Source organism: Alosa alosa, chromosome 19, assembly GCF_017589495.1.
Source record: "Alosa alosa isolate M-15738 ecotype Scorff River chromosome 19, AALO_Geno_1.1, whole genome shotgun sequence".
Lineage (NCBI taxonomy): Eukaryota > Metazoa > Chordata > Actinopteri > Clupeiformes > Clupeidae > Alosa > Alosa alosa.
Window position 1 is genome coordinate 21342263 of NC_063207.1, and position 19515 is coordinate 21361777.

Consider the following 19515-nt stretch of genomic DNA (forward strand, 5'->3'; position numbering starts at 1 on the left):
AACATGTAGGAAATGTTGAAATTATCAATACACAAATGCATACATGAAATGTGATTAGTCAGTCCTTTATTGTGACAATGGAAAATGACAGTAACTTGTGTTGCAATCTCTTAGTTTAGTGGCATGGGAGTGTTGTTTTAAAAGGCAGAAAAAGAAGACTTAAAACAAATTGGATTCCATGTGAATTTTCTGTGAAGATGTACGTTCTCCTGCCAAAAAGGACCACCAACCTGTACCTTTCACTATATCACATTGTTTCTGACACACCCAGAAGATATAGTATAAGTATAGTATATATACTCTTTTGATCCCGTGAGGGAAATTTGGTCTCTGCATTTAACCCAATCCGTGAATTAGTGAAACACACACAGCACACAGTGAAGACACAGTGAGGTGAAGCACACACTAATCCCGGCGCAGTGAGCTGCCTGCTACAACAGCGGCGCTCGGGGAGCAGTGAGGGGTTAGGTGCCTTGCTCAAGGGCACTTTACCGGTGGGCCACGACTGCCCAATGCCCATGTCACCTATTCAAGGGATGTTGCTCTTTTGGCAGCAATCTTAACTTAACTTAGCTTACTTCTGTGATCTGATGAATCTGATTCATTTTTTGAGATCATTTGCAAGGCATAGGCATGGGATAGGCATGGCCCGTATACAGTACACTTCTTACCAGGCTAGATTTCACATACAGGTGAGACGAGTATCGGATTCTGTCCAAATGACATCATACTCTTGTGTGTGTGTGTGTGTGTGTGTGTGTGTGTGTGTCAAGGGTGTGGTTTAACAGCTGTACTGTATAAATCAAGTGTCCCTGCCTAAGGATGAAGGCATTGCTGCATTATGTAAGAGCAGAGCTGTGCTCAAGTGTTCAAAAGGGAACACTACGTTTTCGCTACTCTTGGACTTCCTCGCTTCAGAGGGCCACACTAATGTGTCTTTTGACGCTATATCATTTATGTGTTCTTTATCTGCATGTGTTTGGACATCACTCTAATTTGACTGAATACAAGAGTAAAATACTAATGAGGGCTATTTGTAGACCTTGAATTTCCCCTTGGGGATCAATAAAGTATCTATCTACCTATCTAGTGTTTACATCCATGACTGAACAAAAACAGCCCTCTTTTAAAAAAGAAAAAAAAAGAGAAAAAAAAGAATAATCAAATAACCGCAACATTCACACAATATCAAACATTACAAAATGTGTAGAATCCATTCCCTTTGGGCCCTAAATCAAATGGAATAAAACACAAAGCACACTACTAGATTTCTTAGATATCGCCATTCTTTTTCTGTGACATTTTGCTGTTGTGAACTTTGGATTGGTAAAAAAAAAAGCAACCCCTTGTTGCAACCCCTGGTTATCTGGACATGCTCCTGTAATGGATTGGCTTGGACAGAACGTGTAGGAGCGGGGGTCTATAAAGAGACCTATCCAACTGTGGCATCATACACTATAACGCACGACGAGAGCCCCGAATTACAATAAGACAACAGGAGAGGTACACACCTGTGCCCATCATGAGGGACACAAAGCTGTGGCTTCTGCTGCTGCTAAGCGTGCAAGCTTTAGCCGGTAAGCCATTCAGTTTAGATATGCTGCTGCCTACTGTAAATGCCACTCTAAGTGCGACTTCTGTTTGTCTGTCCATGCACTGATTTGTTGTTATTATTGTTTTGCTTATTCTTGGGAGAGTAGTAATTTTGTGTTAAATGATATGTGTTTAGTATAATTTTTGCAAGGTATCCAAAGGTATCCAAAAGTTAAAAGTTTAATGTTTACCTTGATTTATAGGCCTAGTATGTTTTGCATGATGGTTTTTCCTAAGGCACAGGCCATGCAATGAGGAAATATACTTTCAATATAGCCCTGCAAAAAAAGGCAATTTTAAATATTGCTCTTAATAATGTCAGCTTCTTCATCTTACATTATTTTAAATTCTATTGAAATAGCTAATGCGTCTCCAAATATGTAATTATAAGTGTCTGTTGAGGATGTAAAACAGGCCTGAAGAAGACCCAGACGAATCAAAATGTTGTTGGTTTTAATTAAAACAATTGGGAGCTAAACTCCGGTGTGCGGACATTCCCTCTTTTCTGTGTTACATGTACGTTACACTTTGTCCTGCACCTGGTGTAAAGAAAAGGTGGGATGTGCACGCAACCAGTCCACCAAAGGATCTAATGATGGCCTTAAGTCTCTTGGCACTGTCTATATACAATGCTAAACCAACTTCTTCTCTCAACCGACAGAGCAAGGACTAGAATCAGGAGGGGATGAGCAAGCATCTTCATGTCCATGTAAGTCACTGTGCAATACCCTGACTCCATTATCTCCCATCCACACACGCATGGGAACAGTGACTTGATAAACCGTAAACAAATCAGCTCTCGTCCAGTGTGGCCTGGTTTTCAGAGCTGTGAGTGGAGAGAGTTATCAACTGCCGGACCGCGTGGGGCCTGATTGTTTTAGGGTCAGTGTTATTGATGCCATTGACATAGAGAGAAGCGCCACTCTGTCAGCAGAGTCCAAAGGTTCTAAGCAGATAACCTAGAACCACATGTGATCAATGGTGACCTGGCCAAACACCACTTGAAAAAACCCCCGAACAACACCGAATATGTTGGATTTGATAACAAATATCCGTTTTGATCTCCAGTCTCCAGTTGCTAGTTATGTTAGAGGTGATCCTATGCTTTTAGTTAGACCAACACACAAATGCACTGATAAATGAAGGCTTTCAGTAAATAAGTGTGGATGTTTATGTTTCCTGGAAATGTGCACAGTTAGAAACCAAAGATAATAGAGATAAAGGGCCCTATCTCGGTGATCTAAAACGCATGGTCACTGGCGAATAGCTTAGGGGTGTGTCCAGTCCACATTGGAGGTGGTTTTGTTATCAAAAGTTATCAAACGTCAGGCGCCTGGCGCGAAAAAGGCGGTTCTTATGTTTCTTAATCAGTCATGGGTGTGTTTTGGGCGTAACATCCTTTAAACCAATGAAAATGACATTTGTCATTCCCTTTAACAGCAAGCAGGTCAACTTCAAACAGCGCATTGGTATTTTGATAGTCAGCGGCGCATTTGAAGGAATCTGCTTGCTCGCAAGACCGCATGGAACAGGTATTTCACTAAACCATGCTTTACTAAAACCGAGTATAGCCTACACGCATCTGCACTCGTCTATTATTTGAACTCATTGGCAAAGTGAAACCTACTTCACTGTGTTGTCATAGTCAACGACAAAACAGTTATACACAGTTAATTACTTTCACTATTGACTGACAATCGGTTACCATTGAAAACATTGCATGAAAAAAACACTTACACTGTACCCCAATAATGTTCGCATGACTGAATAAAAAACCTAAGAACATTTATCCTGCTGAGGTTTTTGTTGGTCAGTAGTGTAATGCTTTTTAGATAGTGTAAGATAGTGATTTTTGGGTTGTTAATTGCCACAACCCTAAGCGCAATGTTCAATAAAAGAGACGCACATGGCAAAAAATGATAGGAAGATAGGAATACGCTTTGCATCGTGATAACAATACGCTTTGCGCTGAGTTTTAGATCACCAAGACAGAGCCCAAAATATTGAGGTAACTGAAAATATGATAATGTTGATTCGGATAAGTCTGTATTCTTGATAAATCTGATTATTTATTTTTTTTGTTTGTTTTTTGACAGTGGGGGCAAGATACAAGAACTTCAGGAAATATTTGTACACATACTCAGCCGAGAGCAGAAATGGGGTGGCTGGTACCGCTAACCTCAGAAACGGACCCAAAGTGTCCTGCAAGGTGAATACTCCCCACATGAAGATGCAGCCTCTGACAGCACGCCATTCCACCTCCAGCCCTTGGTGTCTTACTCTGTAGGCAATAACCCCAGTCTGTCTGTCTTTCTCCTGTAGGTGGAACTGGAGGTCCTGCAGGCATGCAACTTCATCTTGCACACCACAGAGTGCTCCCTAAGCGAGGTGTCCGTCATCGACCCCCAGGGCCAGCCCATGTACAGGCAGGCAGCTGGATCGGAGGCCTTTCAAGCAGCCATGGAGAGGTACGGTTTGGTGTCTCTCGCTGCCTAGTTCATAGCTCATTGAATGGTTGGTGTTTACTTGTAGGGGTGAGTGATTTTTTTGTCAGCATACACATTGCCGTTGTAATGTGGTAATCTGGTAATTGTCAAAGAAATATATGTCAAAGAATATAGAAGATTATATAGTCCTAATACAGATTTGAATGCAGTTGGATACTGAGGGACATAGGAATATATAATTTACTAAATGCTTAAGTGTAAAACGTACTTGCCCTACAATGAAATTATCATTTGAAGCACATGCTGTAGCCACATACAAAATCTTAAAATAGGACCCAATAGATATATTATAGATCCATAGATATATTAAAAATAACTGTAACTGTAGCAGTATAATAGTCTTGCAATAATAGTGCACTTTAGCAAAAAATATGTCAGAATATGGTTATGTAGAAATTCCTGTGAAAACCCAATCAGTGCCTTAACATCCTTCTCCTCTTCCATAGGAATCCTTTGAGCTTTGTGGTATCGAAGATGACCGACGTTTCCCTCTACCCTAAGGAGCAGGAACCCAAGAACATCCTGAACGTTAAGAGGGGCATCATCTCTGCCCTCATTACGCCCTCCATGGGCTGGCAGGATAGCAGGGAGATGGTAAGGGGGACAGTGATGTCCAGTGCACTTTACACACAGCATGCACACTTACTGCAGAAGGTATGGATTTCGGTGCAATGTGAAGTCTAAAATCAAAAATGTAAAGCAAACGCAGCATTACATTTGATAATCAGTGTTAGCCATCTTTCTAGACACCTTTACTATTTAGCCATCTTTCTAGACACCTTTAATATTTCAAGAAAGTTTGCAAAAGTTTAACCACAGCCCCCCGACCCAAACCTTTTGATCCACTCAGGCCACCATTCACGGCAGATGCAAGTCCACTGTTGTCACCAACTCTCACGAGGACATCGACACAGACGTCACAGTGCACCGGTGGGACCTGTCCAAGTGCTCCCACTTCTCCCCTCTGAGGCTTGCCAGCAGTCCTCTGGCGCTCATCCGTGGCCTGGTGAGTTGAGTAAACAACAGCAACAATGACAACAACAACAACACACGCTCCCCTCTCAGTCTCGTCTGAGTCTCCACAGCGTCAGAGAGCTCAGGTGTCACACAGGGACAATGTCTCAGCTCTCTCTTTATATCTGCATGTATAAACAATATTTTGTAAGCTTAAGCTCTCTGCAGTGTTTTCTTGATAGGTCTTTTGTTTGTTTTTGAGTAATGCCCATGATAGAATTTCATTCATTCATTCATTCATTCATTCATTCATTCATTCATTCATTCATTCTTTCTTTCTTTCTTTCTTTCTTTCTATCTTTCTTTTTTTCTTTCTGTCTACATGTTTGTGCAGCACACCCCGTTGTCAATGCTTGTGAGTAGCTCCCAGGAGTGCAACTACCAGTTTGATAACAGGAGGAAGCACATGACCGCAGCCCTGTGCACAGAGAAGCACCTGTTCAGGCCTTTCTCACATGAGTAAGTCACAACTTCACCGTGGCATGATGTCTGTCTGTCTGTCTGTCTGTCTGTCTGTCTGTCTGTCTGCCTTGTCTGTCTGTTTGTCTGTCTGTCTAACTCAAATTACAGTTGGACAGTTATGATATCAGTAACTATTATTAGTCATGATTGCAAATACTTTTGACATCTTATGTACTCCGCTCAGTGAGCAGTATGGGATTTCATCAGTTGTCACCCAGACTCTGACCCTTCAAGATTCCGCAAAGATCAACAAGAGATACTTCGACACTGACAGTAAGTACTGACACACAGTCATGTCCTGAACCTACTCGACACTGACAGTAAGTACTGACACACAGTCGTTTCCTGAACCTACTCCCAACTCTTCCTTACACTCATTTCTTGTCAAATATCTATGTCATATCTCAATGAAAGGCAAGTAAGCCTCCAAAATAAAATAGTCAAAAAGCTTCTTTAAGACATTTTTGGTGACAGGTGGACTGATGACAAGTCTCCACCTGGAGGAGGTAGAAGACAAACGCCCCATGCAGTCTAAAGACACCGTCCTGTCCACCATGAGAGACCTCAGCAACCTGACCCCAGACCAGGGCCAGCAGCGCACCGGCCTCTTCTACAAGCTGGTGTCCGAGATGCGTGGCCTCCACAACAAAACGCTGGCCCCAGCCGCGGAGGAGATGATGGCTCTCTCGGCGCCGCTGACGTGGCAGGCCCTGGCCCAGTGCGGCACACCAGAGTGCAACAGCGCCCTGCTCCTCCACCTCCGCAAGCCCGACGTGGCCGGCCCTGCGGCCGACGCACTCGTGTATGCCATGAGCCTGGCCGGCCTGCATACGTCCCCGGAGGCGATCTGGGACCTCCTCGCCGTGGCCGAGGAGAGAAACACCAGACCGGTCATGTATGCTCTTGGCCTCGCAGTCAAGAACCTCTAGTGAGTATACTGTACTATTGCCCCTTTGAATCCTGTCCAGTGTATGCTGAGCTCCAGTTGCGCAGCTGTAGAATAAGGTCCTGGCAACAGATGCACATAAATTCATATCTGTACTGTATTTCAATGTGTATTATTCTAAATGAATAATGGTAAATATTAATTCCAGTGCAGGCAAAGGTGTTGAAATGTTTCGAAGATTGTAGATTTTTCAAGGGAGAGACTATTAAGTTAGGTCTGTGAAAGAGACTTGATTTCTAGACCCTGCCCCTCTTGCGCAATTACAGGTGGATTTGAGGAAAAGGTCAGGAAGCAAATACAGCAAAGAGATGTGTGAATCATTTATAAAAGTTGTGCTTAGTCATGTTTTCCCACTAACCCATGTCGTCCCACACTCAATCTTTTATTTATTTGACCAAAGTTTTGGCATTCTTTCACACCAATATGACCCTGATGAAGTTGGTCAACAAGGTGTCCGTTTACTTTTTGATTAGCCTATTTCCCACTATCCTGAATACTTAAATAGGTCAATACTAACTCCTCTTGTTGTTCACAGCATTGGTGTAATCGGAAAAAATAAACAATCTGGAGGATTCATGAAGAGCTGCCTGTATAACTTTATACTATACGTTGTCCCCACTATATAGGAAATATCCCCATATGTTACTATTTGAAATAACGCATCTCAGGAGTCTTGTAGAGGACGCAAAACTTTCAGAATTCCACATTCAAGATGCTTGTGTTCCTGTAATTTGATAAGTAACCAGTAGGTGGCAGGATCGCTGCATCTACACCATTTGGTGACCGATGGTATTTTGTCTTGGTACCACAGTACGGAGAAGGAAAAGCATGAGGCTTTTGATGCTGTGGCGGATTTTCTGAAACTCAGGCTGGGTGACTGTACAGGAGAAGAGGACAACATAATCCTGACTTTACGGGTATAGTCTTCATTTTCATCAAACTATAGTCATCTGCATGTTTTCCTTTTTATTATTTAATTGTTATCTCTACCTTTTCCTTCATAGATCAGGGCTTGTGCATTCATTTGTTTTTTTTTTAATATTTTACCAGGATGCCCCTCTGAGATTATAATCTTTTTTTCAAGGGAGACCTCTAAAGATTAGTAAAGCCCAATTACTAAACCACTTCTATTTTTTCTTCACATATCACTGTTGCAATACTTTATTTTACATTTCTTATCATGGTTGTTTTTTCACATTAGTAAATTGAAATATGCATTCAGGGATCGAATGTATGTTTCTTCTAAAGTATTTGTTTCTTTGGTTAAACTCAAAATTGAACTCAAAGCTGTTTTACTGACAGTATGAATAAAATATTGATGATGTCTTCTACACCTTCAGGTGATTGGGATGATCGGAATGCAAATGCAGGAGAAAGTTGAACCCACCCTTCTCAGCTGCATGAGCCAATCAGCTGCCTCCCCTTCAGTACAGAGAACAGCCATTAAGGCTCTCAGGAACATGAGGATGACTGAAGAGGTGAGTAGCCTTTGAAACTGAGTAAAATAATCTATACAAGCATGATTCATTTGCAGTACTTCCGAAAAGATTAGGTAAGAGTTGAATGTACCAATTTCAGTTTAACTTCACCACTGTCTACGCCCCTTGGAAATCAAATGTGACCTAAGATGTTTGAGATCAATTCTCAACTGATAATGGGTTTGGTGTCAGCAAGGCTAAGAGGTGAGACGACTTCACCTACACTCTCAATGGAGCTCAATTCATGTTCCTGTAATTGCCACCACCACCATTTTAATAATCAATGTGTTAAACAGTTGAAGTTGATCCATGACTCACTAGCAGTATCCGTAAAGTACAAAAGGAACTTGGAGTTGGCGAGAGAAAATGGCGTAAACCCAGAGATGCCAATGATCTTAGTAACTTTTCATCCAGTTACGATGGCTAAAAAGGCGTACTACCATAGAATAGTCCTTCGGTGCTTGGGCCCTAAAAAGGTGTAGGTGTACTACCATAGAACAGTTGAGAGCGCCTCAGACAGCGGAAAACTTTTTTCAAATTTCAAGTTTCTTCTCAATCTGCCATCAACTATTTTCACTGTCCAAGGATGACTTTGCCACATTTTTCACTGAAAAGGTTTATAGAGTAGTGTCCAGCTCACTAAGCCTTTTAAAAAGATATGACCTTGTGTAGACATGGTAGCGTTGTTGGATTCTTTTCTCCTCATAATGAGGAGGATGCTACACATAAGTAGTGAGGTTCCCCCTTCATGGTAACATGCGTTGGGTGCCTAGATGAAGCTATACAAATGCAATGTGTTGCAGTTTAAGATGTTAATTTAGTGTGCCTTGGCCATTTACACCACTTCCTTAGGTGAGATCATTCATTAGTGATAGTTTTTGGGATCTTCTAAAAGCGACTAAAGATTCTCTGTTTCAATTTAATTATTACAGAGTTGTGGTTGGTTGGTATATGCTTATGGTAATAGTTATTATTTTTTTAAATTGTATTAGTCTATTGCAAATATTGGCATTTATTGGTATTGTTATCATTATCAAGGCTTCATGACTTTGCATTAATCTGTAATTTTAATGTTAATGAAATGTTTATTGATGTCTTTGGAAGTCGCTTTAGATAAAAGCATCTGCTAAGAGCCAGAAACATAAACATGAGCAGATGTAAATACTGTAGAGCTAAATGGAATGTGTAGTACTTTTTCATTTGTTTGTTTTTCCTGTTGGAATCTTTATTCTATACTATAATTATCAGCACTGTGTGAAGACTTTGGTGTGCTTTGGTCCACTCTCTTACCTTGAGTGGGACCCCCACCTTACAAAAGTTAAATGTTTGCGGCAGATTGTGTATGAGAACGGAATGTGATGTACATGTAGAGTTGCGTCCTTGATTTACCGTAATAAATTGAATAAATATTAAATACATTTGATTGATGGTTTTCCCAGAGCAAGCACAGAATATCTTGGAATCTCTTTTTTTTCTTTGGGTGTGCAAGTGCTGAAGTTTCTTAGACAACTCCACTTGTTGCAATGTATAAGTAAATAGAAATGAATGTAATTCAACAGATTACAAATAACATGACTTGAGACTAAAGATGCTGGTTAAAAGTAGAGGAAACCTTCAACGTTTAAGATTGCCTCATTTTGGAAGATAAATGTGTTGTTTTAGTATTCCTCACTTTTTATCTCACTTCAATTCTTTCTTGGGTTCCAGATCAGGGAAAGTCTGCTTCAAATCTTCCAGGATGAAAGTGCATCGCCTCAGAAACGGGTGGCGGCATACCTGATTATCACCAGAGTTCAGGACCCTGCGCTGATCCAAGTGTTGCAGTACTTCCAGAAGAACTCTCAGATGGACCCAGAGGTCCAGAACTTTGTGGCTTCACACCTGAACAACATGATCATGTATGTATACAAAGTGGCATGATCTGTTGACAATAACATGCACCAATAACATGGTGAAGAATAGATAAATGGCTTGAAATAAACCAAAGTCAATATAACAGATTACCAATGTCAGAAAATAAAGCCCTGTTTTTTTATTTGATTCAAAATACAAAATACAATAAACATTAATATATACTGTTGTACTTGTACTGATAACAAATAGCATGTTTCCTTAACTACTATCTCCCAAATATATTATAAGCCACAGCAATGTTTATGAATGTAATATTTTGTTATAGACCACACAATGATGAATCGTCAATTCAAGATCAAATTCTTCACAATATCGAAGAGATATCAACAAGCATTGATGGAAAATCCAAACACCGCTTCTTGAATATACCTAACATTGGTAGCCTGGAGAGCCATGTTATTGCTGAACAGTATAGCAGACTCCCAAAAGAAGTCATTCTCAAGGTTGCTGACAATTTTATAGATGGTGAAGAGAAGTTTGAGGTAAGAGAATTATCATGTTTACATTTACTTTTCTGCCTATGGCGATGAGTATTATCCAAAGGAACTTTGAATTGAGATACAGACAGACCAAGCTGCAGTAAATGAAGGTGGTCCATTCAGAGCCCTGGGAACCACTGACTGCAGTGTGTGTGTGTGTGTGTGTGTGTGTGTGTGTGTGTGTTGTGTTCCGTGTGCAACATTGGCCAGCTGGGGCAGTAGCTGTGCAGTATGTACGTAAACTTCTCCTGAAGCCTTAAAGGAAAACTCCAGCGATTTTTCACATCGCCGCTGTTTTGTGGGTCACCGAAAGTACTTCGGTAAGAGCAAAAATGAAAACAGTCGGTTCTACCTAGCTCAAGTTGCTGCAGCCAATGGCTAGAGCTACCAGGCAGCTACAGTGCTACACTCTGGGGGCATGTTCATGATCCCCATGTTCCTGCCCCCAGAGTGTAGCACTGTAGCTGCCTGGCTACTTTAGCTTTTGGCTGCAGCAACTTGAGCTAGGTTGAATCGATTGTTTTGTTTTTTTTTCATACCGACAGTACTCGGTAACCTCGATAGACGGAGATCTATAGGAAAAATTGGAGTTCTCCTTTAAGAGAGGGGCTTTAGCCTACTTGCTAGTACATCTACTTCCCAGTAGGATGCGCTGACAGCCCATACAGGTGCAGGGCTTGACCTGGAGACAATGCAATGCAGGTTACACCGGTGACGTAACCTGTACGTGAGTGAGGTTTAGGAGGGTGAGTGTAACGGTAGCCAGCTGATATGGTCAATTAAGAACACAGTATAGGGAACTCTCCGTTCCAGCAGCAGGGGTTAGGTCAGGAAGTGCGTCATCCCGGAAGTAACATACCGAATATGCCAAGGGGATCCACCAATCAGCAGCATCAACAATGAGAGGGGTTGTCAGTATCAGGATCAGAAAGACTCTTTTAGGGGGCGGTAAAGTCTTAATCAGCTCTGTGGTGATTCGCTCATCACCTATCGATTGATACTTAAGAAGAAGAGAAGGTTCAACACAAAGATTTCAAAAGACATAGAAGAGATTATGATCTGGTGATTTTTTAATTATTTATGATATTCACATTCAACTGTCAAGGTTCATTTTTGACCAAATAATATTCTTTGCTGTTGTATTTATTCACAGCTTGGCATTGAAGGAGAGGGACTTGAGCCTTTCGCTGAGGCCCTCGTTGGTGAGGATGCCCTCCTCCCGAACATGCTGTTTTCCACCATGAACTGGCTAGGTGACAATATGTCACCTCAGGTCAAAAAGCTCTTTGACAAGTTCATTGGCTCCATCCAAGGAGAACGACAGAAACGACAGGTATGAGAATACTGACACCCAAGAAAAGAGAACACCCATCACACACACACACACACACACACACACACACACACACACGAGAAAAGAGAACACCCATCACAATGACCCCTAGTGAGCCTCCCATCACACAAACCCATCACACACAAACACACACACACACACACACACACACACACACACACACACACACACACACACACACACAGAGGAAAAGAGAACACCCATCACAATCACCCCTAGACTTCATTGTATTTAGTCTGGGACCCCTCTGTGGTACGGTAGAGTCTGAATCTCTCTCTCTCTTACACATTCACACAGGTGCCTCAGGACATCTTCAACAAATTTGCGGAGACGCTGAATTCCCAGGACTCCCCTGAGGTTCTGGCATACGTCAGACTAATGCAGAAAGAACTCGGCTACATCAGGACCAGTGACTTTAAGCACCTCAGTGAGGCCATCGCTAAGTATGCCAGTATAGTCTTCAAGACCTTGCCTGCCAAGGTAAGAGCACCCAAATCAGAAGTGCTTGTAACGCACACCAAAGATTCTTTTGTTAGGGGCTGGCTACTAGTAAAAAGTTCAATCATAGGGAAGTGCCACACACTCGGGTCATCCCCCTGTGCAGTTTGACTAGATACAGTATACTGTATGTGATGGGATCTAGAATCCTTGATTTTTGCTCCACTTCAACCCTCTCTGGTGACATTACACCAACTTAAGATTCTGATACCATCCTGGCAACATTCTGGACACTAACCCCCTAGCAAATCCTGGATACCATCCTCCCAAAATCTTGGGATGTTGCTACGGTGGTATCAGAGTCATAAGCTGGTAAAATTGCACCATGTGAAGGGTTTTCCCAGATCACATCACATTTTGAGATGTGATATTGTGTGATGTCTGTCATCTTACTGTCTGTCCTGGCTCTTCCTTTCATTTCTCTAGGCTCTGAAGTCGTTGCTATCTGGCACGGATAATGAGCTGTTTGGCCATTACATCTTCATGGATGAGAATATGGTGCTGCCAACCGGCTCTGGGTTTCCTCTCAGGCTCTCGCTGTCTGGTGTCTTTGCTCCAGGAGCGAAGGGAGGCATTTCAGTTTCACCAAATATGGTAATGACCACACAAAAAAAGACACATACTTCAGTTGGAATTGACACATGTCCTTGCGCCCACTTCATCTGTCCTCTTTGATCGGTTGAAATGGCAGAGCTAGGAACAGACAGAAACAGATTTGAGTGCCATTTTAATTTACACGCTGAGATAAACCTTATAACCACTGTCTAGCCATTGATTGTCTTAATAAAAAAAGTTCAGGTAGTGAAGAGTTCAGATGCAAAAGCCTCTAAATGCCAACTCCGTCAAAAATGAGATAACGATGGTGAGTGAATGCTCTAATTTTGCTTCAAAACCCGCTAAATACCACTCTCTTCTTGGTCTGAAATATCGATTTGTAGGCAAAAACCTATGACCCTAATAAAAAATGCTAATTTAAAAGAAAAATGTAGATAGTTTTGCATCTGAACTCTTCGTGTGCTTTTTTTTCACAATTTTAGCTTTGAATAACATATGAGAAGCTAGTAGATTTCTATAGACGATCTATATTACTTTCCTTGAGGGAAAAAAAGCATAATCAACATCAGCTTCTTATTTCCACTTGCTAGCACCAGCTATCATTCATGCCCTCTGCTGGTGTGGAGTTCATCACCCACATGGGCGTGCACATCCCTGAGTTTGTAGCTGCGGGGATCGAGATGCACACCAACTTGTACCATGGGAGTGCTCTGAACGCTAAGGTCACCATCGCCGACGGCCAGGTCAAGCTCTCCATCCCGCCACCTGAGGGCAATGTCCAGCTCTTCAGTATTAGGTGGGTGTCTGACTAGCAATCCGTCATATCTATGATTCTTATTATTTCAGAAGGAGATGAAAACCAATATTGTGATAGTAAATGATTATTTGTGAAAAGGATTTGTTTTGATAACATTGCCTTGAAGAATGAAATGGCCATACAACTCTTGTCTTGTCACCACAGGGCTATGCCCCCTTTCACTAGTGTCACATAGTGTTTATTTGACTTTTCCTGTCCGATAAACAGCAACAAGCTCCTGTCCGTCTCATCGTCCCAACCCAAGATTGTACCATCCTTGGTGGAGGACAGAACCGACACCACTGAATGTCATCCCCTCTTCACTGGGTTGAAGTACTGCACGACAATGCGCTACTCAAACGCCAGCTCTAACAATGAGGCTCCCTACTATCCCCTCACTGGAGAAACCAAGTGAGTGCAAGTGTCATATGTGGGTCATTCCGTGTCAAATCAGATAAATACCAAGAAAATGGTTGCAGCACCGACTCCGACTTCCGACTTCCTCAAAGTTGGTCTACACAATGTTTAGGTTCCATAACTAAAACCTGTAAAATATTTTTGTTCAATTATATTGTTTTCAGTCTTTTTGCCCTTGATTGTTTATACTCTCTAAAAGCCCTTATCTTGGAGGCCATGTTTGGACATTCATATCTTAAAAAGTATTATTCCTAGCCCGACGAAACTTTGTAGAATGGAAGACAAACATGTTCTCAGTAAGATTCAACCATTAAAAGTTTGTACCACAGTCTTATTGGTTTTATAGAAGTCCCTAGTTTCAGAAAAAACATGCAAAAAAGTGTAGTATGTAGGGTAGCTAGTAGGACCATGAAAATCTATGTGGAAATACAGTAGCTGTAGCTAAGTATATTTTCTTCTTCAAGGTATTAGGAATTTCTGATTCTGTTTGTAATATCAAGAATGAAATATAGCCATTCCATTCAATTAAATTCAAGTATCAATCAGAGTTAATACAGTACCTTGTAAAAGGAGCAAAATGCCATGCTGTGTTTCACCTGAGGGCCGTTAAAATCTATTGTTTATTGTTAGTGTTTATTCCATTGCTTGGTTGAATTTCCCATTGTCCTACGTAATTTAGAACGACCATTAACATATGTTATTTGCACACCTTTGAAGTAGATCCATTTTTTTGTCCGTATCACACTTGTATATTAATTCGCCGAACTCCTTGTGATGTTTAAATGAACGGTCACGTTGCATCCGAGCTGTAAAATGCAGACGTTCAGAACATTGCAACATTGTAGCATATGACGGAGGTGGCTTTTAGCTAGATGGATGACAGCAGGCTAAGTAAAATAGTGATGTTTTAAAGCTAAAGTTCATCAGAATCTTGGGATACGCCCGCTTGACAACGGGAGAGATAGAACTAACAACTGCTGGCCGTAGCAACCATCCATTTAGAACTAGTAACGGCAGTTTGTCCTGGAAGTTGAGAAATTAGTTGATATGTGTCGGAAGAAATTAGTTCTGCAAACAAGACTGCTTCGCGTCGGGGCCGTTTTACAACCTCGACCGTCCATTAACTTCTGTGAACAGACCACCGTGTCGTCCATTATCCCTTACTTATTTTGGTGTTCCCAAAACACCTGTAACTACAGTACATGCATTTATTCTGTGAATGGGACCTGATACAATATTGGTATTTAAGTCAAGTCAAGTCAAGTCAGTTTGACATTTAACATGCACAGAGTGCAACCCAAAGCGCTCCACATATAAGACATTGGCATTGACACATAGGCTAGAATAGCGGACGGAGCGGCGTAGTCGCCAGCGTACCCGTGACACCAAGACATACAAGACAGACAACAAACAAATTAAACATTTAAATAAATAAAAATTAAAAATTAAATTAGTCCAATTTCCAACCGGCTGAAAATGTCCAAGGGCAATGGTGACTCGCTTGAAACTGCGCACAGCTGTCTCTACAACCGATGCAACGCCAACAAAGTTCTTTACACTCACTGGCAGTCTGGAGATAACGTTAAAGTTAGGCCTTGTTAGTCTTGAGATCACTGGAAGCATAACAGTCCGAAGTCATGGGCAATCTTGTAGATCAGCAACTCGGTGGACTTTTTACAGCGACAGTTTATTGGTCCGTAGGCCTAATGCAGAGTTCTTCAACGTTAAAGGAGAATTCCGGTGTGATATTGACCTAAAGTGTATTGAAACATGATACCGAGTGTTCCAAAAATAATTCAGTGGAAATGCATGGATTCCAGTTTCTTCCAGTAGCAGCAACTGGAATCCATGCATTTCCACTGAATTATTTTTGGAATCTGATCCCTTATCATACCTGTTCATTCTTACTCGTTGCTTTCGACTTATCGCGGACTAAATTCAAGATGGCTGCAAACGCTAAACTTCGTGGAAGATACTGTCTGTATAAATCGTCTTGTAAGTAAACTACCAGTGCTTTATCAAAGTTCTCAATGTCTCGTTTTAAATGTCAGGGCCCTCGGAAGTCTACCAATGAAGTGTGGAGATACATTGAGCCTCGTAAATGGATGTAAAACAGTGATTTATTTGCATGGCTAGCCCGATGCCGAAGCACCACTATTGAAAAAGCTGTTGGTAGCATCGGCTAACTAGCCAGATTTTGGAGTGCAGGGGACAAGCGAGATGGGCTATGAGACATACGTTCACACTCGGTATCATGTTTCAATACACTTTAGGTCAATATCACACCGGAATTCTCCTTTAATGTTAATGTTAGTCTGCTCAATCCAGACTCCAGGCAGTTGGCATGGCAGCTCACAGGTCTTAAACAGCTCGGCGGCCTCGGCAGATCTCTCGCAGAGTAACTCCAGCTGCTGTCCCGAGAAATCCCCTCGACCAGACAGTGAAGTGCATCACCGGCTCACAGTTGGATGGGAAGGATGTCGGAGCTCCTAGGGCAAAAGCTAGCCATAGCAAGCTCCCAGTGAAGAAACGTTAACGACATCAGCCGACTTGAAAGCAATAAAAAGGACTAAGAGAATTACACGATAACTATCAAAAATAACATAAATAAAGAGAGAGAACATTTAACTAGACAAATCAATACAAAAATTAAACATGACATTACATAAAATTACGAACATTACATAAAAACAAACAAAAACATGATGCCAGACGGAGCGGCGTGTCTCGCCAGCGTCCCCATAACCAAGCAACCAATTTTACACACTAAATACCCACATACTTAGCTATATTTTCCATATAGATTTGTATGGTCCTACTAGCTGCATGAAAATGACACAAAAATACAAACACACCTTGTTTTATCCTTATTATTGTCATGGTCATTTGTTGTGGAGACTTCAAATTGTGGAAAAAAACATTCATAAACGAATGTATTTGAAGAGAAAATAGTGACTGATACCAAATAAAAAAAACAGTTTTTTAATACCCTCGATATCACATTTTTATTAATGCACATTTTTCTGAAATCTAGGGCCCTTTCAAAAGTCAAGAGACATTTAGTACAGACTTTAAATTGTTTGCACATGCTTATTATGAGTTGGTCTTCCACCCTGGACAATTTGGAGGCTAGGGAAAATATTTGTCTAATAATGCCCAGACATGGCAAGTGATTTTCAAGATGTAAAAATTAAAGAATTTCAAGGTCTGAAAAAGATATTAAGACAGAAGATTTGTACAGAAATATTTCTCAGGCCTTTGTTTTAGGACCAGTTGATGATCTAGACAAGGTTTGAACAAAATCTGAGATGGTGCAGCAGGAACCTTATCTGATTTGACATGGAATGACCCATGTACAAAAATGAAAGAAAAACAGAATATATGCTTAATACCATAACCTAGTCTTCAGACCAGTTCCACAAAGATCCTTTTATTCAGGTAAGACATGTCTGGCCTTGCTACAGTGTGGTGATATGCCATACAGTACTCAATGTCTGCCTGCTTGAATGCTTGTTAGCTTGTGAGTAAAGCATTATTGTTTGTGATATTACCTTATTATTAGAAGGGACAATGGATGTTCATTGACATTTACAACCAATCAAGACGAGGTCATTTCCTGTCCCACAGGTTTGCTTTAGAGCTCCAGCCCACAGGTGAGGTCACAGAGTACACGGCCGCCATCGCTTACAAACTCCTCTCGGAGGGCAAGCAGGGGCGCCATAAAGTGGACTCGGTGAAGATCGATCTGAAAATGGAGGGTAAGTTTGCCTATTTGATGAATGCTATGAGACAAATGTCCATCTGAGTGGTCATGATGATTAATTGTATTTCATAATCATGTATTTAAAATCATGTACAGTAAAATGAATATTGTACTTCTTGCAACTCTAAAAACAGAGGGAAAACTCATAGTTTAATTTCATAATGTAATGTCATAAAGTAAATGAAATATTGCAATGTATTAACCCTTTCTTTTTATAACTCCCCCTCTCCATTAGGGTCCGAGCCTTCTGAAGCCACAGCCACAATGAAGTACAACCGAAATAAGCATATCTTCACCACTGACCTCCAGATCCCAGACTCTGATTTTGAGGCAGGTTTAAAACTAACTACTGGTGACAGCAATGTGAAGGGAAGGAAAATGAGAGGCTTCACTATTGATGTAACCAATAAGAATATCCCACAGCTGTCATTGGTTGCCCGGGCAAGGTATGATAGCTTCAACAGTATATGTAAAATGTTAATATAGCTAGTGAAATTTGTATTGTATAACAATTGCATACAACAAAGGCTTTTTGGAAATTTTACCACTGTAGAAAACAAAATGTTTTCCAAAACCAATAATTTGGTGTAAAAACATTTGAATGAAACGCCTACTATGCTGCCACTGCAGGTTGGAGTCCATGAAGGATGCGTTGGTCCAGATCGAGGTGGACATCCCCTCACTGCTTTCAAAAGCAACAACCACAGCTTCCCTAAAGAAGGATAATGGACTCATTCTACAACTGGAATCAGACATTGATATCCCAAAGATGTCTTCCCTGCAGACTGCCATCGTCAGATATGGTGCCGACATTTTTTATCAGTTCACGTTCACCTCAAGTTTATAATGGATATAGATTGTAGACATATTTCATGTGCAGTTTACTGTAATGTTTTTTTATTATTATAATTTTCACACAAGAAGTATGTATGAAAATACTGAGTAATGTTTGACATTTAGAACATTTTTTTTTGACATCATAGATGAGAACAAGGTTGAGGTTGAGCTGAAGTCAGATCTGAACTCAGACTTTGACAAACTCTTCCCCAACATGGAGGGCATGAGGAATAACCTGCAGTCAGCCATTGATGACATGTTGGACCAGAAGGTCCCTAAGACGGACATGAAACTTCGCCACATTGTTTCCAAAGGCTTTGAGGTTGGTGGTACAGAAAGGGACACTCAGACCCAGACCTCTATTCTTCCGTCACATTCATGTTTGATTGTGTCCTGCTCCATGTCAATAACTTATCCAGGGGTGTTGTGCCAAAATTGTGGGTGTGCACAGAGGGGTCTGTTGGCAATAATACTGAGAATCCTGCGATTATCTTAAATGTGACATATTCAAAGACTTTTTAGTAAATAAATAACAGTAGATAAATAACTTTACAGTAAATAAATAGCCTACTGTGTATGTACGCCCACTTCAGCACTAGTCTCTATATTGCTGCCACTTTTCTTTGGCCAAATCTCTGTGCCTGCATAGCAATCAAATGTTCATGTCTATCTGGCATTACCAAAGAAGACATGCTGTCTGCATTAATTCCTGACGTACAGGGCTAGAACTTGTATTATTTATTTTTAAAGCTGAGATTAATCCTCCGCATCCTGACGAAGAGATAAAAGAAAATTAGTGTTTTGCTAATTATAACCTGCAAGAGTCGTGGTAAAAAAAGTATTAGCTCACTGCCAGAGGATTCACACAGCTCTCTTTTACCAATTTTGAATAGGATGTTATA

At 41.1% G+C, this 19515-nt stretch overlaps 1 protein-coding gene across 1 annotated transcript in view; it reads left to right on the forward strand.

The window, feature by feature from the left end:
• Window positions 1-1394: 1394 nt before the first annotated feature.
• Window positions 1395-19515, forward strand: part of apoba (apolipoprotein Ba) — a 31316-nt gene continuing 13195 nt past the window's right edge. Inside the window, exons 1-22 of the mRNA XM_048227734.1 lie at window positions 1395-1577; window positions 2255-2302; window positions 3690-3802; window positions 3916-4061; window positions 4547-4694; window positions 4951-5106; window positions 5449-5573; window positions 5761-5849; window positions 6051-6504; window positions 7334-7439; window positions 7863-8000; window positions 9708-9898; window positions 10180-10396; window positions 11547-11726; window positions 12045-12227; window positions 12672-12839; window positions 13391-13596; window positions 13825-14007; window positions 17641-17771; window positions 18012-18222; window positions 18407-18579; window positions 18760-18935. Of these exons, the coding sequence (XP_048083691.1) occupies window positions 1523-1577; window positions 2255-2302; window positions 3690-3802; window positions 3916-4061; window positions 4547-4694; window positions 4951-5106; window positions 5449-5573; window positions 5761-5849; window positions 6051-6504; window positions 7334-7439; window positions 7863-8000; window positions 9708-9898; window positions 10180-10396; window positions 11547-11726; window positions 12045-12227; window positions 12672-12839; window positions 13391-13596; window positions 13825-14007; window positions 17641-17771; window positions 18012-18222; window positions 18407-18579; window positions 18760-18935 (3597 nt within the window). The 5' untranslated portion in view covers window positions 1395-1522. The remainder of the gene's footprint in view (window positions 1578-2254; window positions 2303-3689; window positions 3803-3915; window positions 4062-4546; window positions 4695-4950; window positions 5107-5448; window positions 5574-5760; window positions 5850-6050; window positions 6505-7333; window positions 7440-7862; window positions 8001-9707; window positions 9899-10179; window positions 10397-11546; window positions 11727-12044; window positions 12228-12671; window positions 12840-13390; window positions 13597-13824; window positions 14008-17640; window positions 17772-18011; window positions 18223-18406; window positions 18580-18759; window positions 18936-19515) is intronic.